The sequence below is a fragment of the Falco cherrug genome, chromosome 15 (genome assembly GCF_023634085.1).
Source record: "Falco cherrug isolate bFalChe1 chromosome 15, bFalChe1.pri, whole genome shotgun sequence".
In the NCBI taxonomy this organism is placed as follows: Eukaryota; Metazoa; Chordata; class Aves; order Falconiformes; family Falconidae; genus Falco; species Falco cherrug.
This window is the reverse complement of record NC_073711.1, coordinates 12729672-12745928: the sequence shown is the minus strand read 5'-3', so window position 1 is coordinate 12745928 and position 16257 is coordinate 12729672. Positions and strand designations below refer to the sequence as shown.

General features: G+C 42.7%; 1 protein-coding gene across 2 annotated transcripts; it reads right to left on the bottom strand.

The window, feature by feature from the left end:
* Positions 1 to 6377: 6377 nt before the first annotated feature.
* On the bottom strand, positions 6378 to 16240 carry DNAAF6 (dynein axonemal assembly factor 6). Of its 2 annotated transcripts, none has more exons than XM_027806500.2 (7): positions 15984 to 16240; positions 15637 to 15741; positions 13865 to 13928; positions 12299 to 12404; positions 10377 to 10473; positions 9502 to 9587; positions 6378 to 7160 (listed from the first exon to the last, which is right to left on the bottom strand). In XM_027806500.2, exons 2-7 carry the CDS (start codon positions 15718 to 15720, stop codon positions 7031 to 7033), a joined length of 567 nt encoding a protein of 188 aa, XP_027662301.1. In that variant the 5' UTR covers positions 15721 to 15741; positions 15984 to 16240; the 3' UTR covers positions 6378 to 7030. The 2 variants fall into 2 exon arrangements, with proteins under 2 accessions (XP_027662301.1, XP_027662302.1); XM_027806501.2 differs by having other exon boundaries at positions 16049 to 16240.
* Positions 16241 to 16257: the final 17 nt, after the last annotated feature.

Below are 16257 nucleotides of genomic sequence, written 5' to 3'. Positions count from 1 at the left end.
TTAAGGAACTAGTCTGAGATGCTGCTTGACTGTGGCTTGGGGAGGGGCAACAGCTTTGGAAGAGATGTTTTATTCAACTAAACAAAAAAAACCCCCTTCCAAATAGAAGCAGAGGTCAAATTTAAATAAACTCACAGAGCTCAAACAGGGGAATTCATGGTTAAAGAGAACAACAGAAATGGGGTTTTGTATTACTTCAGCTATTATCTTCATTCAGGACCCATATCACAACAAACAGTTGATCGCCTTCATCTCTCTTATCTGAGCACTGGTTCAGGACAACCTTGTGGGATTTTTCTAGATTATGAAACCCTTCTCTTTATCCAAGGGATGCTCTGCCCCTGGTCTGAAGGTAGCACCTTGCTGCAGAATAACAACAACTCTAATCCCCTCATCTACCTATTTACCTACTGTTCTAAGAGCAAAGGCTTCTTTATTTTTTTTTTTAATAAAAAAGGCCTGCTCTAATTAGAGAAAAGAAGCAGGAAGGTGTATGCATGTGGGCCTAAAACTACATGTGACATGGACTGTTGCAGGCCAGGGCACAACAATCTGTCACCCAGGCACTTCACACACTAACTGCTTACCCAGAAACAGGTGCAGCAAGGACAATGCAGAGCATCAGCCTGTTGCAAGCATTTGAGAGGGTACATGAACTGCTGCCACATTTCCCACTCCTCCCACACAGATTCCTCTTTCTTCCACTGCTGAGAGAAGTAATTGCCATGTGCCACTTTGGGCTGACCCCTGGAGCGAGACAAGGTTCCCAGCTCAATAGATCTATGTGACCTCACCACACAGGTCCTCTCAGAGACCTCATAGCTAATTCCAGGCACAGTCCCCTTCCCACAGCTTCTTGTGGCACAGGATTTCCAGCTCTGGTGACATTCTAGCAAAGGTATCTCACCTGTTCTGAGCTCAGGGTGATCAACCATCTGCTCTGATCTTTCCCTTCAGCACAGTGGTTTTAAAGAAACTTTGGTAACTTCTTTCTCCTCCCAGTTGTGCTTTTGCCCAATGCACATCACTCCCCCACTTCCACTGTCTCACTCCATCACCACACGCATCATTTAGCCTGTCCCTTGCTGCCTTACAACACAGCTTCAGCCCTACGTGGCCCCCTGCACCCCTAGCCCTGCATTCCCATTCAGCTCTGCCTGCACCCTCCAGCTCCACTGGCGCACTCTTCACCATGGCTCAGAGCCTTGCCCAGCTTTCCACCACACACACCAGCACTGGTCTGCCAGCAAGTCACTAAAGGCAAATGATGACACAAGTTGTACTTGGGGCCGAGATGGCATTTTCAGTGTTTCGTTACATTACGGTGACCTCCTGTAGCTCCTCTCAGCACCCCAGCCACCCCCCAAAGCTTGTTACAGTTCTGACAGTTGCTCTGACCAAGAGCTGTACATCCACCCAAGTCACGCTGACGGTCCAGCCTTCATACAGTGCCTGTGACCCAGAGCAAAACCAGAAATTTCTTACCTTGTCAAAGCCTCCCACATGCAGCTGTTGGCCAGGTGCCTCTTGAACCTCCCAGGCACAGCGTAGGTAGTCCCAAAGCCAAGACAAATCACACATCTTCCTGCTACCTTACTGTTTCTTGCACAGTAGTCACACAACTTCCCCTCCTCTCCTCCCCACCCTAGGAATACCACAAATGTAATACCTGCTGTCTCTGCCAGCTCCCCTTCCCCCAGTGCTCCTCTGCAACCATTTAAGTCCTCCTGGGTGGAGCCCTCCGGCTCCCAGGTGGATGGGATCAGCTCGGGTGAGACAGGGGAAGTCAACACGTTCATCCCCCTCCTATATACTTGCCACAGAGCCACACCTAAGGCTCTGCTCCAGGAATATGAGTCCTCCAGGAAAAAAAAGTCAGGAGATCCCATCACCTAGGTCCCCAGACAGAGAAAAACACAGGGATAGCTGACTCTTGGGTGCATGTAGGGGGTGGAACCCGCCTAAAGCTCACAGCATCTTTAAGCTCAAGCACTGATTGTTACATCTGCTACAGTTCCTAGTCTGCTGCCGTCTGACAAGCGTCTGCCTTGCCCACATCCTCTCCTTATGAGTTAACAAAATCAGTTATGTCCTTCTCCATTCCTATCCTCATCATTTTATGCAGCTTTCCAACAGGAAAAGAATTTTCTAAAGAGGTCTATGGCTTTTCTCTGCTGAGGAGCTACGGGAGATAGCTGGCCAGATAGAATCATAGAGTTGCTTAGGTAAATACAACCTAGCTGCCTTGGCAGTCTTTGCTGGGTTGTGATACCACCAAGTTAAAATGGTGTAGATTAAAAAAAATGCTGACCAGCATCAGAAGTGAGCAGCCTGCCAGGCTGCTGGGATCCCTAATGGAGACTCACAATTAAAAAGAGATGGTCTCCAAGGCTTGTAAGTGGACAGTATCCGCTACCATGCTGGCAACTTCCTAGGATCTCATAACCAGCCCTATCTGTACCAGGAAGCCATGGGGTTGATGATGTTTTAAGCACAGACTCAAGCAGATTGTGCCTGCGCCTCTCCACAATTCTGGCAACACTCCTCACGCAGCTCTGACCTGACCTGCAGCATCTGCTGCTTTTTGTGCCATGGTCCTTCAATGTGATTGCCCTAACACCATCCAGGTTTTGCCTGTGGTGGTCCTGCTCGTGTCGCCTTCCCATGCACACAAACTGGGTGCAAAGCAAGGAAGAATGAAGTGCTTCAGCCAGCATTCAGCTGAGCGAGGGGAGATGAATCACACACTTCACCAACGTTTGTCACATCCAGCAAGGGTCAGGTATACCAACTGCAACCTGTGAGGAGACTCTGGTGAGAAATGTCCTAATGTGAGAATGACCAAGGGAAGTCTGATGAAGCACTTAGGAAAGGACAGAAGAGATCAGAGTTCCCTGAAACGAGCACAGAACAATCAGGAGGGAAAAGGAAAAACAGGCACCAGCTGTTCTGCATCGCAATCTGAAAGTAAAATCTACCTGAAAGAGAAGACAGAGCAAAGAGAAAATCGTCTCCTGTTTGTGAAGAGTACAGGAAAGAAATAACCCCGCCCCTAGCAGATTCCAGGCACCTTCCCTGGAGCCAAGACAATCTGCGGCAGCAGCTCTTGAAGGGGATCGCAGAGAATAAGGATGCATCCAAGCTGCAGGAGCTGCAGAGAAGAGGGTAAAAGTCTGCCAACCCAGAGCTTCAGAGCCACCCGCTCCAGCATGAGGAGGCGCACAAGCCACGGATGAATCAGTGTGCAGTGAGCGTGCTGGACACATTCAAGGCGCTGCCTGCATAGTTTGGCATTGGTGCATGCCCTTGCCCACCGGTCTGTTTTGCCGTATATCCAGTAGCCCGTGCTGCCAAACATCCAGAATAGATACTGCTAAAAGCAGTCGCCTGCTACTTGAATGAGAAAATCTGGGAGGGCTTGGGGGACAGAGGTTACTTCACTAAGGGTTTATTTTGTGTATTTGCACTCCTCTGAGCGTCAGCCTGCACCACAGCCTGCAAGGGATGCTGCAGAGCTTCATTTCACCCACAGGAGCTCAGTCTCATGCACTGAGTATTGGGACCCACCATGTTAGATGAGAAACACAGAAGCAATACCAGTCTTGTCTCCTTATTTTGTAGGCTGTAGAGGAGATACCGCTCTGTACACAGATACAGCTCAGTTATTTTAGATAAACTTTATCCAGAGGGAAGCACATACCAACAAAGCAGCATTTTACAGAATGAAAGTAGTACATAGAAATTTTGGATACAAACTTTAAAGTGAACAGCAGAAAAATGTAGTCTTCTTCCCTTTAAAACAAATACAAGAGGTAGATGATAATACCAACAACAGACCCGGAGGAAGATGGGAATGACCGCAGCCCAGAAGCTAGACTGCAGGTTTAAGGGGAAAAATAATATCTAAATGTAAGTTCTTGCTCTGTCTCAGATGTTTATATGGAACAACTCTTCTGGGTTTTCTCTTTCTCAAGCTGTAGAATGAGGAAACTATCTTTGCCTCAGATGGTCAGTATGTGGACAAAGGGAAATATGAAGAAAGATGAAACACACAGATCAAGCTGGGCTGTATACTTCAGCACACCACCGTAGCTCTGACAGAAGGCAGGAACAAGTTAAGATGGGAACACTGGCTCTGCCACCACAACTGGAGGACAGAATGCTTGAGCAAGGTGAGATGACAACATGCAGTTATTGGGATACCACTGTAAACAGCCTCGACCTCGTTTCCACAGCTACAGTACTCTCTACTTAACTGCAATACATTTAATCAAGATGTTTCTTAGGGAACCAAATAAAGCTTGATGATGCTTAATGGCCGGGTTGTTTAACTGGGCTCATAATTTTGATTAATTAAGATGCCTGCAGGTGTTGGAGTGGTACTTAGGCAACCGCTTTGATGTTCAGAAGCAAAGGGGGTTTTGTATCCCCTCCAAAAGTATTTCTGCCAGTGCTAGTTCAGCAAAGCAAAATTGCCTTCAAAAGCCCTTGCAAAAAAGTCAGCCCTTGTAGCTGGCAGTAGCCCCCAGATTTTTGGGAAGCTTGGCAGCCTGCGTGTCCTTTTAACCAGTTTCCTCTTGCAATGATCTATGCAGAAAAAAACCCAACCAACCAACAAAACACAATGCCCAACCTTTTGCCTAGGGCAGCCTCTGTTTCCTCGATAGGAAGAAAGTAACAATGAGAGAGGATCCCCCCAGGTGGTGGTGATGCATTCAGGCGACAGATCTGATCAGAGCAGCAAATTGCCCACCACCAAACCAATGTTTCTACTCTATTAAAAACAGCAGTAGAGCTTGTCCTTTTGAGCAGTGGAAAATATGAGGCCTGGCTTCCTATGAGTTTGTGCCCTGTGTTCATATACCTTAATACTGAGAATTCAGCTTTCTGCTGCCAGTGTATCTCCCCTTCCCATTTGCAATGCCTTCCCTATCCTGCATCACCAGCTTACCAGCTTCCCCTCGTGGAGTGGTGTGGATGACCTCCTGTAGCCTGGAGTATGGGTGTACGGAGTGACTGGCCAGCAGGTACAGGAGATCCCATTAGAACTTCACCCTTAGCCAGTACTAATTTGTATTTCCCTTTTCTATTCGGCAACCAACTTTCTCATAAAACATACTCAGATTTTTGTTCTTGAATGCAGATAAAATGTCCCCAGTTAAAAAAAAAAAAAATATTTGGAGAGAAAATAGGGGACATACCAGTATGGCATATGCTCATTTTCATAGGAAACTAAACCACTGGAGAGAGGCACAATGAACCAAGCGCATTATTGTTCTCAGAATCGAGCATTGACATTAAGCAAAACTTGATAATTTAGGACTTAGTAAATTACTACTGCCAACTATAAAGGTAACATTACCTTGTGGATAGAGCACTGGAATAGGGCTCAGAAAAGCAAAGTATAACTGATTTGCCATAGATATACTGAATGAATTTGGGCTAATGTTATCTTCACATGTGTATAAATACAGGGCAATCTTCCACTTTTCTTGTAATCTGTATAAGAAATGCAAAAATGAAGCGGCATATTGTCTAGGGACCACAAAGACAAATTTTTCTAAGGAACCACTTTACTGTAACTTCTTGGCAACAACAAGCAGTACTGAGTCAGGAGTAACGACCTCAGCTTTTTCATACACCTGCACTGTATCCCTCCACCACAGCTTTGTAGAGTAGGAATAAAAGGCATTCAAAAGAAATTTATGGAAAGTTACGCAAATACAAATTGGAGTAGCCCCTTCGTGTTATCAGCATATTTGATAGCTTGTGTGATGAATCATAACTGAGGTACCTGCTTTCCAGTGCATTAACACCAAAGCAGAGGCTGGATAATATTATTCTGACCCAAGAAATGGGTCTGCTTTTAAGGGAAGCGGTTGAAATGTCCAGACATCAGCTTAATTTGTCCTAGAGTTATAACAGAGTATCACAAACATACTGTGAATTCTGAAAATTCCTGACAAAACAAAAAAATATATCTGGAAACTCACTGTCAGTGTCTTCAATCCACCATGGAGAAATAATTTTGTTTTTAAACTGCTTACAAGCTTTTGGTTAAGTGTACCTGAAATCCATCAACACGCAAGGCCCTGCTCATCCTCTCCACTTTGATTATTAAGCAAATATCTTTGTTTTCCCATATGATTAACAACATTAAATGAACATATTTTGCAGCAGCTAGTAAGAGAAACATCTTTGTTACCCATCTCCGTAGCTCTAGATAGGACCTGAAGGCCAAAGAAAAGTTTTTGCCGTGTATCCCAGCCCTTTAAGTGAAGCTTTGTTACGCAAAATTCCTCTTATCTCACTTTTATGAAGTCTCTCAGGGCATGATATAGAGAATGTAGAGTGAAAGGCAACTGGAACTGTTCATTAGAACACATTCTTTTATTAATCAAGAAAGGTCAGAAAAATAGCTGGATGGACAGCAGGTATATAGATGACGCTGAACCATACATCGTCAAAAATTGTTCAAAAGAGCTAAGCTATTCAGCGATCTGACTATAGCTGGTTACCTTGTTCTGCCAGTGTAAAGCAGTCTCAGATGTGGATATGGAACCCCGAAGAGCTCTGATCTTCTCATCAAGAAGTAGCTAAGAGGAGATTCTGAACTGGCCCCAGTCCCAGCATTGGAGGCCAAGCAAGAATATTACCACTTGCAAGTCTTGCAACAGTAACTAAGCACCAGACTCATTGCCCAGAGCTGCATTTCTAGAATCATAGTGCTATTTATCAGCCATAACCACAAAAAGACTTTCTTTGGCTTACAGAATTGTAATATATTTTCTGATTCACAGAGCCTGTATCAGACTGAAGGAAGCAGAACATTAATGAGAGAAGTGCAAGAGCTGGACAGCCTCAGTCTATAGAACTTATGGATGCTATGTTCTTCCTGACTCATTCACTTTCTCCAGAGAGATTCTCCCTGAACTGTTCAAGAGAAACAATCTACTACTTCATGACCAGTTAGGCTTCAAGACTTCAAACTAAGAGATTACTTTTTGCAAACTTTCTATTCCTCTATCCATCAGAAAAAATTTATGAAATCAAACTCCCTTGATAGTCTTAAGGTGACTTCCAAGGTCTCCTCTTCAGAGAGAAAACAAGCTTTACCATTCTTGCTGTCTACAGGGTAGGGCAGGTGCAGCAGCAGCTTTCTGTAAAAGAGGACACGGTGAATTTCAATGTCTCAGACTGGGTAAGCAATTGAGAAGGCATTGCAAGTTACTCTTACAATTCACCAATCAATATACCAAGGAATATTCTTTCAGTATATCTCATTCTCATGACAGGTTATGGGGTTCCTGCAATACCTGGTGCACAGCTATACAGGCTCTGAAATATTTCCAACACTATTCCTTTCTTTTGGCTGTGGCTATGACAACAGTTTCCAATGACAGATTGTAGGCTCTCTCCACTGTTCTTGTTTTCGCACAGTGCTGCATTTTAAATGCAGTGGAAGGAAGACCTGCATCAATAATGCTCTCCTGGTGGTAAAAAACTGTATAATGCCTAAAGCCTGAACATGTCTTCCGGATTTTGTCTTCTCTCATAAACAGTAAGTGGTACAGCCTGATTAGAGATTCTGGCCAGTCTAGTTTCTCAAAGGATGTGTCTATACTACAAAGCACAGTTCAAGTGCGAGAATGGACTTACAGTAATGAAGTTGCTGTAATTTTAACATACATTGAAGATTAATTCAGTGATCCCCTACCTGTAGCTCAGGCACATAATGCACAAAGAAAATCTGGATCTTGGACTCGGGAACTATTCCACAGTCCCTTGCTGTGTTAGACATACAGCTTTTCCTGGAATGGCTGAAAAGCCTCCTGGTTTATCTCCTCAGGAGGATGTCTCAGTCTGGATTCATTTCACTTTTCTCATTGACAACTGTTCAAACTTACTTGCTCATGCAGAGTCCAGACTCTTTCCCCTTTCTACTCAGGCTTATATATTAACAGTATGAATGATGGGTCAGTCTCGGACCTCTATCGACAGTGCAAACAGAATCAAGGACACTTTAGAATCAAGAGGTCTGCCCAGCCAAACTCCACAGAGCCCTACAAGACAACATGGTAGCTTAGACAAGTGTTACTTTAAATTGGGTTTTAAGTCATACTGATACTTTTTCAAACCTTTACAGCTGTCTTGTAGCAGCCATGGCTGAAAGAGATACAGTCAAAGCACCTTTGCACCCCACCTACTGAAGGCAGCCGTTTGCTGTAATTTGGAGAAGTCCTTAAAACCAGCCTGGCTTAGAACAGGACTACAGAGTTGGAGTTCCTTTGGGCCCTCCTACACATCTGTGAGAGTACAGTGGCTTTTGGTACCTAGAACTTGAAGTTTTGTTTGCTTCTGTTTCTTTCACACTGAGAAGACTTGTACTTAAATTTACAAAAGCAGCACTGGCTCAGGCTGTACCCAAGCAAACATTAGATTTACGGCAAACTTTTTATTTGCTAGGCTTGTGACTAGAGACAGCTGGATACTAAGAAGATAACAGCAGATCTGAGTCACCAAAAAGATAGAATTGCAAAAGAAAAAGGATGCTGAGGTTTTCCTACATCTGCAGTATTGCATTAAGCTACTTCTAGATTCTGCAAATCATCAACTGAACAATTATTCCTCCTAATTTTCCAGTTTCAGAGCTAGCACTTCCAAACATTCTTGTATTCTTATTGTATCTTTGGGTTAAATCCAAGCAGGAAGTAATTGACTCAGCCTGGTTTTGTCTGAGAAAGGTGGTTTTTCTATAGTTAGTCCACCAGGGACAGGATTTATTTGGGCCTTAATCCATGGCCTACACCTTAAATTTATTTGCAGGAAGATATTCACACAGGGATCTTCCTACACCCCATTCAATGCAGCAAGTAGTCAAAAACAAATCAAAACAGACATGGGAATTATCTGGAAGTCTCAGGCAGGGCAATTGCACACATTAAGGGAAATATGGAAGAAGACTGACGAGTGTGAGAGAGTATCAGTCAGTTGATTATCTTTTTAGGTTTAAAATAGCCCTATAAAAAAAGAACTCCAAGGAAATCTCTTTAGGGAAACCTTGTAACATTTCCATCTCTGTATCCATGCCACACAAATTGTGATATGTCCACAATTTGGCTTTCAGCTCCTGAAAATGTATCTGCACATTTTTTACTATCTTCAGTTATCTATTTGTACAAATTAGTATTTAGAAAGCAAACTTCCAAGAAGCCCCCAAAGACTGTGGGCAGCTTTTTGCAAGACATTTTAGGCCCTTGAAACCTTGCTGTTTAAGTAGCAGAAATCTGTCTTAAAGATATTTTTGCTAGAACAGTATCATAGATTCTAAGCTAGCACACTGTACACCTATGGATGTCCTATGGTTGTTTTTCTCTATACCTATTTCTCATGTGCCATTAATAATCCAATCTTCATCTTTAGCTTTGCTTTCCACACAGCATTCAAACCTCCTTTTAAACAAAATATTAATTGTACTTCTATCAATTGTCTTTCACTTACTTTTGGGGAGTTCGAAGGTCAAGAACCTTGTCCTGGATATCTAATGTAATGTCTGAGTACTTTGTCTCTGGCAGCTTGATTTTAATCTGAAATGATGGGCAAAGGTAAAGCTGTGGTTGGATATATAGCCCTACAAGCCATAAAAGATCTAATCTGCATGAATATTTTCATGCCAATGTCAAAGAACAACATTCTGAGTAGGTAATTTGCATTAGAGAAAATATGACAGTGATCATCATTGCTTTCAATAGCTTAGTGATGTGTATTTATAACCTATTTTCTTCAAAATCCTGAGCTGGTAACGTACTTGACAGTTATTCTACATCCAGCAAAACTCCCTGGCTTTGTGTGTTCCAAGGACAGCTTGCTTCTACTAGAAAAACTGCACAGCAGTTCTACCTGTCCTGAAGTTCAGAAAGCAGGGAGGTCTTTGATCATAAAATAATGGGACACGATCTGATACCTGTAACTTTAAAGACTGTCAGTGTTGTAGCACTCTGCTAACTCGCATACCTTGTAATAAATGCAGGCAGATAAAAACCATCTCCTTCCCAGCCCCTCTCCTCTCCAAAATTGCATCCAAGATGAAACTTCATCTTAGAGCTACTTTTTATTTCCCTCTAGTCTGTATGTGGCATATGCATTTGCACAGATTCTCCTGAGTACACTAGGTCCTTGAGGAGATACACAAGTTCCTCAGGTTAGCAAGTGTAAATATCATTACACATGCTTGAAGAATTACAAGAAAATCCTACAGGAGCCCAAAGGCAGCAATACCACTTGGTGTTTACATTCTATCCCTCAAGAAGGTAGCATGACTGAAAAGGGCAGAGAAAGAGCACAAAGAAGGAATGGGAGATACAGATTCAGCTTACCACCATATCTTCACAGCAGGCTGTGGAGTGGTCTTTCCTGCTCATCCCAAAGAAGACATCCTCTGTGCCCACACACTGTTTGAATAAAATCTGATACCTGAGAAAGAAAAATTGTTGCCTAATAATACTGGAGAAGGGGCAGGAAACTAAAGGAGATTGTAATTCTCAGAGGATCATAAATATCCTCGTCATACTGTCTCTCCTTCTTTTCAAGTCTCACTTCATCTATCTGCACTGGGTTTCTGTTCAGAGCCATGACTGAGTTAGCTAGATGACAGGTGAAGATCATTCACTCCACCTTCCAAGGCACTCACTTTGCTGCCTCTACTTCACTAACCAGCCTTTGCAAGATCAGGAAATGCATCCTAAGTTAATATGGTACTTAGCAACTAGTCAAACACCACAAAATCTTGGGAAACAGATTTGAAAAGGATGCTATCACAGTTACATGTGTTCTGTTCTGTCATTCAACATACTCTTGCAGCCTAAGCATAACACACTTTCATCAAGTTGTAATTGTTTTGCATTCAGCCAACATTTATTTTCTCCCCCCCCCCCCATCTACAAAATGTAGAATCACATACTCCCTTACTCTTGGTAATTAATGAATGAGGAAATACAAACTAAATTTGTACTTAGAACATACGTTACTCCTACTAAATTGAGCAAAATAAGTGGAGTGAGTCACTTCTCTAAGCTGCTGGAAAAAGGGTATGGAAAGTCTTTTTCACATCTCCAGTGTTCATATGCGTATGTAATAATTCCTAAGTCAATGAGAAATCTGTCTAATAGCTCTGGATGCACCTCTTTAGCCATCTGTTTTCCTTTTGGGCCGTTTTCCTTGATTCAATTTGATGAACTATTACAAAGACTTATACTCTCTTTTCATCCGTGCAGCATAGGTCATAATTACTTGAGGCTAGAGAAGCACTGCATTTTACCCAGCAGAGAGGGGGAGGGTCAAAAAACAGCACAAGAAAAGACTCTGTTATGCCCACAATACAAAGACAGCATGTTCTACATCTCACATATGACAGTTTCAAGAACAGCTGTATGTGAGGCTACAGGTGAATGGCAAAACATTTTCAGAAATGCTGTCAGGTGGGCCTCACTCCTGTGCTCAGATCAGGAAATTGCACACCTCATGGCATGACTTATGGGCACAGAAAAATGAGGATCCTGGACTGCTTCATGGGTTTCAGTCCATCTGCTCCAACATTTACCACTCCAAGATATGGCATTAGAACACGGTGATTGTAAATGCAAAGGCTGCTTTGTGGATTGACCCTGAAGGCCTTCTGACCTCTACAAACTACAACATGCCTGACTGTATCCATTTCAAGAACACTTTTTAAAATTGTTTTTTTATGAGCAAGTGAAAAGACTCTGGTTCTAGGCTGTCCCTTAACAAACTAAGATTGAATGACAATATTTAAAAGTTCAAAACTGCCTGCATATAGCCTTCTTTCCTGTAGCACTATTTGTCTCTAAAGAGCTTAATTCTTTGAAATGCAAATACAAGTTGGAATACTTTAGGAATTTATGAGTATGAAAAATGAATGCATCCCTGTTACAGGGGGGAAAAACAGGTATTTCACACAAATGGCATATTTGAAAGCTAGCAAATCATTTTGCTAGCCTACTTCCCCTCCTAATCCCGCCTATACAAGTATCTGTCACTCCAAGTAATCTTATGATGGGGACAAACCAACCCTGTGTTTCTGTTATGAGATCAGAAGATTTTCAAGGCAAAGGTTAAAATCATTCCTCACGTGTTGCTTTAGGTGTAAGCGCTGATATCCTTCCTTTCCCCTTCTGTGACACAAACTTTTCAGATGGCTGTTTCACTCAAACGCAGTAGACGCTGTTTAACTCCTGTTTCCATTAATGCTATGTAAAGCAGGCAGCGTCAGCTCACTTACTCTGGCTGTTCTCTAGGGTCCCAGGTATCATCATATTCAGATCCTTCTGGGACCTCCTCTGTATTCCAAATAGTTTTCCTGGTTTCAGATTTCACTTGAGAAGTACCTGTAAGTGATGAGAAAAGTCATGCTGTCGTATTTTGGAATGTCTCTGTTCCCCTAGGTTTGCTGAAAACTTAGATTTTTCTAGGCTTTAGAACAATCTTGGCATTAAAAGCATTCCAATTAATGATTACAGTCTCCTTCAACTCAGTATCTTATGAATGAGAACTTGCAGAGGAAGGATATTTTCCTTTCCCTTAAATCTCCTTTACCCAACCTCCATGTCAAGAAAATCCTCCTTTCAGGCATAAAATACCTAGCACTTCAAAATGGGTAAAGTGTAGAAGCATGAAATATTAATCTTCCCCAAGCCCCTGACATGAGATTTTTAAGCAAGCAGAATCATTTACAAAAGAACCTCCTCCTCACATAGAAATTCAGCTCTTCCCATTAATTATTGAGCACAGCCCAGATAAGGTACTGAAGACACATGGAAGTTCACGGGCAGAATACTATAGTTTATGCCTGTCCTACATGAAAATATATTTTTCCTAGTAAGCTGGTGAATCTGCAGCTTGAAGGTTTTTATAGTAAAATCTCTGGTTATTTTTGGAATCCCAAGTAGGTTCTACTTGGGATAGAAATACCCTATTTGTTATATTTGCCACAGTTCCTTTTCTGCTACACTCATCCTGCTCCTTGTTGACCTTTCTCACAGCTCATAACTAAGCTGACCAATAATGCAACAGCATTAGCTCCAGGAATAACTTTACATTAACTTTGCCAAGACTCGGTTTGTCTTCCTTTCTTTCCTGAGGACAGCCCAAGGTGTTGACACAAATTTCGGAACCCTTGAGATATTTATTCTCATTGTCTGAGTCAGCCTTTCTATATGATGCCGGAACACTCGGAGGCAGGTAAAGCATGTAATTGTCTGGGGTTTCCAGGCAGAGAACTAAATGCAAGGAGAATAACTGAAAAACATCCCTCTGTCTGTTGAGCTTCCATTTCTTCTCAAGTGTGGTCTAAATAGGGTTGTGAAACTCTTGGGGGGGGAATACGGTATGATTGTGTTTCATGGTACACTTCATAGTCCTTCCTCCTCATAGGCATAGGCTCAGTTCCACACAGTTTACTCCAAAAAGATCCTTTCAGGTGAGTACACAGAAGTCCACCTTCCTTGTATGCTTTAAGTAAGCATTAACAATTCTAAAGGACTACTTAAATGGAGCTTTTTGCGGCTCAGTCATGATTCCCCTCAGCCCATGGTCAGGCTGTGCTCTGTACTTTCACCACTTGAGACTGCTGTGCTCTGGAGTCACCCTTTTTGCTTCTCTTTGTATATTTTGCAGTTAAAACTTTCAGGAAAAGAATAATTTTACAGTGTAATTGTAAACATGCAATGCTATTTCCATCTCAAAGGACTCTCTTATTGAGGCAAACCCCATCAACGGTAACTACTACAGCTGTTACAGTCTGCTAACATGGGACTGAATGCTAAAACATACAAACACTCCTCCTCACCAGCGGTCTCTCTCTTTACCGGTCCAATACTACCAGGAGTCATGGAGCTGACAGAACAGTGTGGCTGCAAAGAAGGCAAATGGAATTTCAATCAAATTTCATAGAGCCCAGCTCAGTAACAATAATGTCAATAAATAGAAAATGTTATCTGAGGTTGAACAAATCCCTGCTAGAATCCAAATAAAAATATTATCCTACAATTTCATGATGGAACCGCTGAACATTCTCTCCTCTTCGCTCTCACCCAGCAGAAAGTGGCCTTAACACACTGGGTTTAAGCAGGACTCCCAAAAGAACAGTATTACAGATAAACATGCTTTTTGAGTTATTAGTTTCTATGGCATTTTGGCAAAATTTCCATGCTTTGCCTGCTATAAAAATATTACAGGAAACCAAGGGTACTACATGAAAACCCCATCACAGCATTTGGATTCCTTTTGACAGTAAAGATCATATGAGGCAACATTTTCCTCTAATTATGAATCAATTTAGTGCTAATAGGCCAATGTGAGGCATTTCTCTACATATGAGGATTCCTTGGTTCGATAAAAGTGCCTCATATGCACAGAACATTAAATTAAATCAAAATAAAGATTTCAATTTACCCAGATTGACTCAGACTTAATTGACATCCCCTGTGGCAATTTTCTATTTCTGTCTCTGAAGTGTCATTCATTTTATTAATAAGATGTAAACAAATTATTTTAAAATCAGGATGTTTACTGCCAAGATGTACAGCAATAATGCTAGTTTTAAAAGGCAGGCGTTAAAAAGCTGAAGGGTAGCTGGGAGCGTGAAGGACCACAACTACCACCTACTGAAAAGAAATTTCAAGGGATATGCAGCCCTTTTACCCCAAATATTACTACCATTGCCACTACCAGTGCCCAACTGCTGGGTTAGCCAGCTGGCTCTTTGTTGAGAAGTGATTTGGAAGAACAGTGAAGCATTTGCCATTTTCATTATCCACGTCATGACATGTTCAAAATCCTAAGAAACTTCTCAAAGTTTTGAGCCTTCACAGAGGTCTCCTACACTGTGATTGTTGGCACCTGTGGCCATCCTGGGCTATTTCCCCCCAGCACACATGCATGCCTGGATAAAAGCAGAAGTTTGCATATTACAGGAACAATGTACATTTTCCAAAAGCTGCGATTTTCATCTAGTCCCAAGATGAATTGATACAGAAGAATGGAAAGATATCTCTCATTGATCATTCAGATCATTCACCTGTGAATAGTTACTCACCCTTCCTTATTCTACAATCACTAATACATCTATTGTACTTCAATGATCAATTATCTTTGCAGTTCCTCAATGCCGGATACACAGAATTAGTACACACAGTTGCCTCTGGATATTTTAGTCTTTACTCAGAAGTTGAGCACCAACTCTTTTTCCCTTCATATAAAGTATTTAGTCATTAATTGCCTTCATCTCTGGCAGATATCAGGGTAAAGGAAGGGGAAGTCTAAAGTAAAGCACCTTCAACAGTATGTTCTCAGTTCCTTCAGGCTGAAAAACTAAATCTCTGTCCCTTTTTGTGGTCCCAGTCTCTCCTTTTTATGCTGGGGCATCTTGTTTAATCTCTCCCTCAAGAGCCTGTTACCCTAAAAGTATCTTCTAGCTGTTTCAGTGAGTCCAAAAACTTCTAATGTTTTCATTCACTGTTTACTCACTGTGGGAAAAGAAATATTTACGTCACCTCAGTTAACAAGGCTAGGCCATAGTACAACATATAGAAGAAGCAGCATTTTTGATAAAAGACTCACCACGTGTTCATCATCATCATCATCACCTTCTTGAGCATTACTAAGCAGTTTGGCAAGGTACTGCAAAGAGGAGGCACTGTCCATATCAACACCCACTGCTCACCTCTGCAGAAAAAACAAGGGAAAGATAAAGAACAAAACGCGTTCAGTACTGCCTGGGAAGCACAACATTCATACACCATGTTCTGGAAGGATAAAGTTTAGCCAAACTCTTAATAAGCGTGATACCAAAACATATATTACAGAATGTATATTTCTCCCTTCAGGTTATAAATTCTTTTGCTCCACAGACATTAGCTTCAACTACAGCTCAGCCTAACAGGACTATAGGCTGTAGCAGACCCCACCTCAGGGGGGATTTGCAGCCGCTGAGGCCGGGTGGGGGCAGCACGAGCCGAGGCCCGGGACTCACACTGAGGAGCCAGGAACGCTCAACAGGTGCCGCGCTGCACCGCTTCGCTCCGGGAGGGCCCAGGGACGCCCCAGCTCCAGCCCCGAGCCCAGGGCGAGCGGGAAGAGCCGGGAAAAGCCGGCCTCGGCGCGGCCCCGCTTTCCGGCCCCGGTGCCGCCGCACGGCCCACAGCCGCCCCGGCCGCGTCCCCGTCCCCGCGGCAACGGGCC

What these genes read in the sequence shown, in the direction of transcription:
- DNAAF6 (XM_027806500.2), bottom strand. Translation starts at nt 15,720, where the DNA reads ATGGACAGTGCCTCCTCTTTGCAGTACCTTGCCAAACTGCTTAGTAAT. An exon ending in GGTAAAGAGAGAGACCGCTG is followed by an intron (nt 12,405 to 13,864) that starts GTGAGGAGGAGT and finishes CATCACTTACAG; the next exon opens with GTACTTCTCAAGTGAAATCT. An exon ending in GACCCTAGAGAACAGCCAGA is followed by an intron (nt 10,474 to 12,298) that starts GTAAGTGAGCTG and finishes TTTCTTTCTCAG; the next exon opens with GTATCAGATTTTATTCAAAC.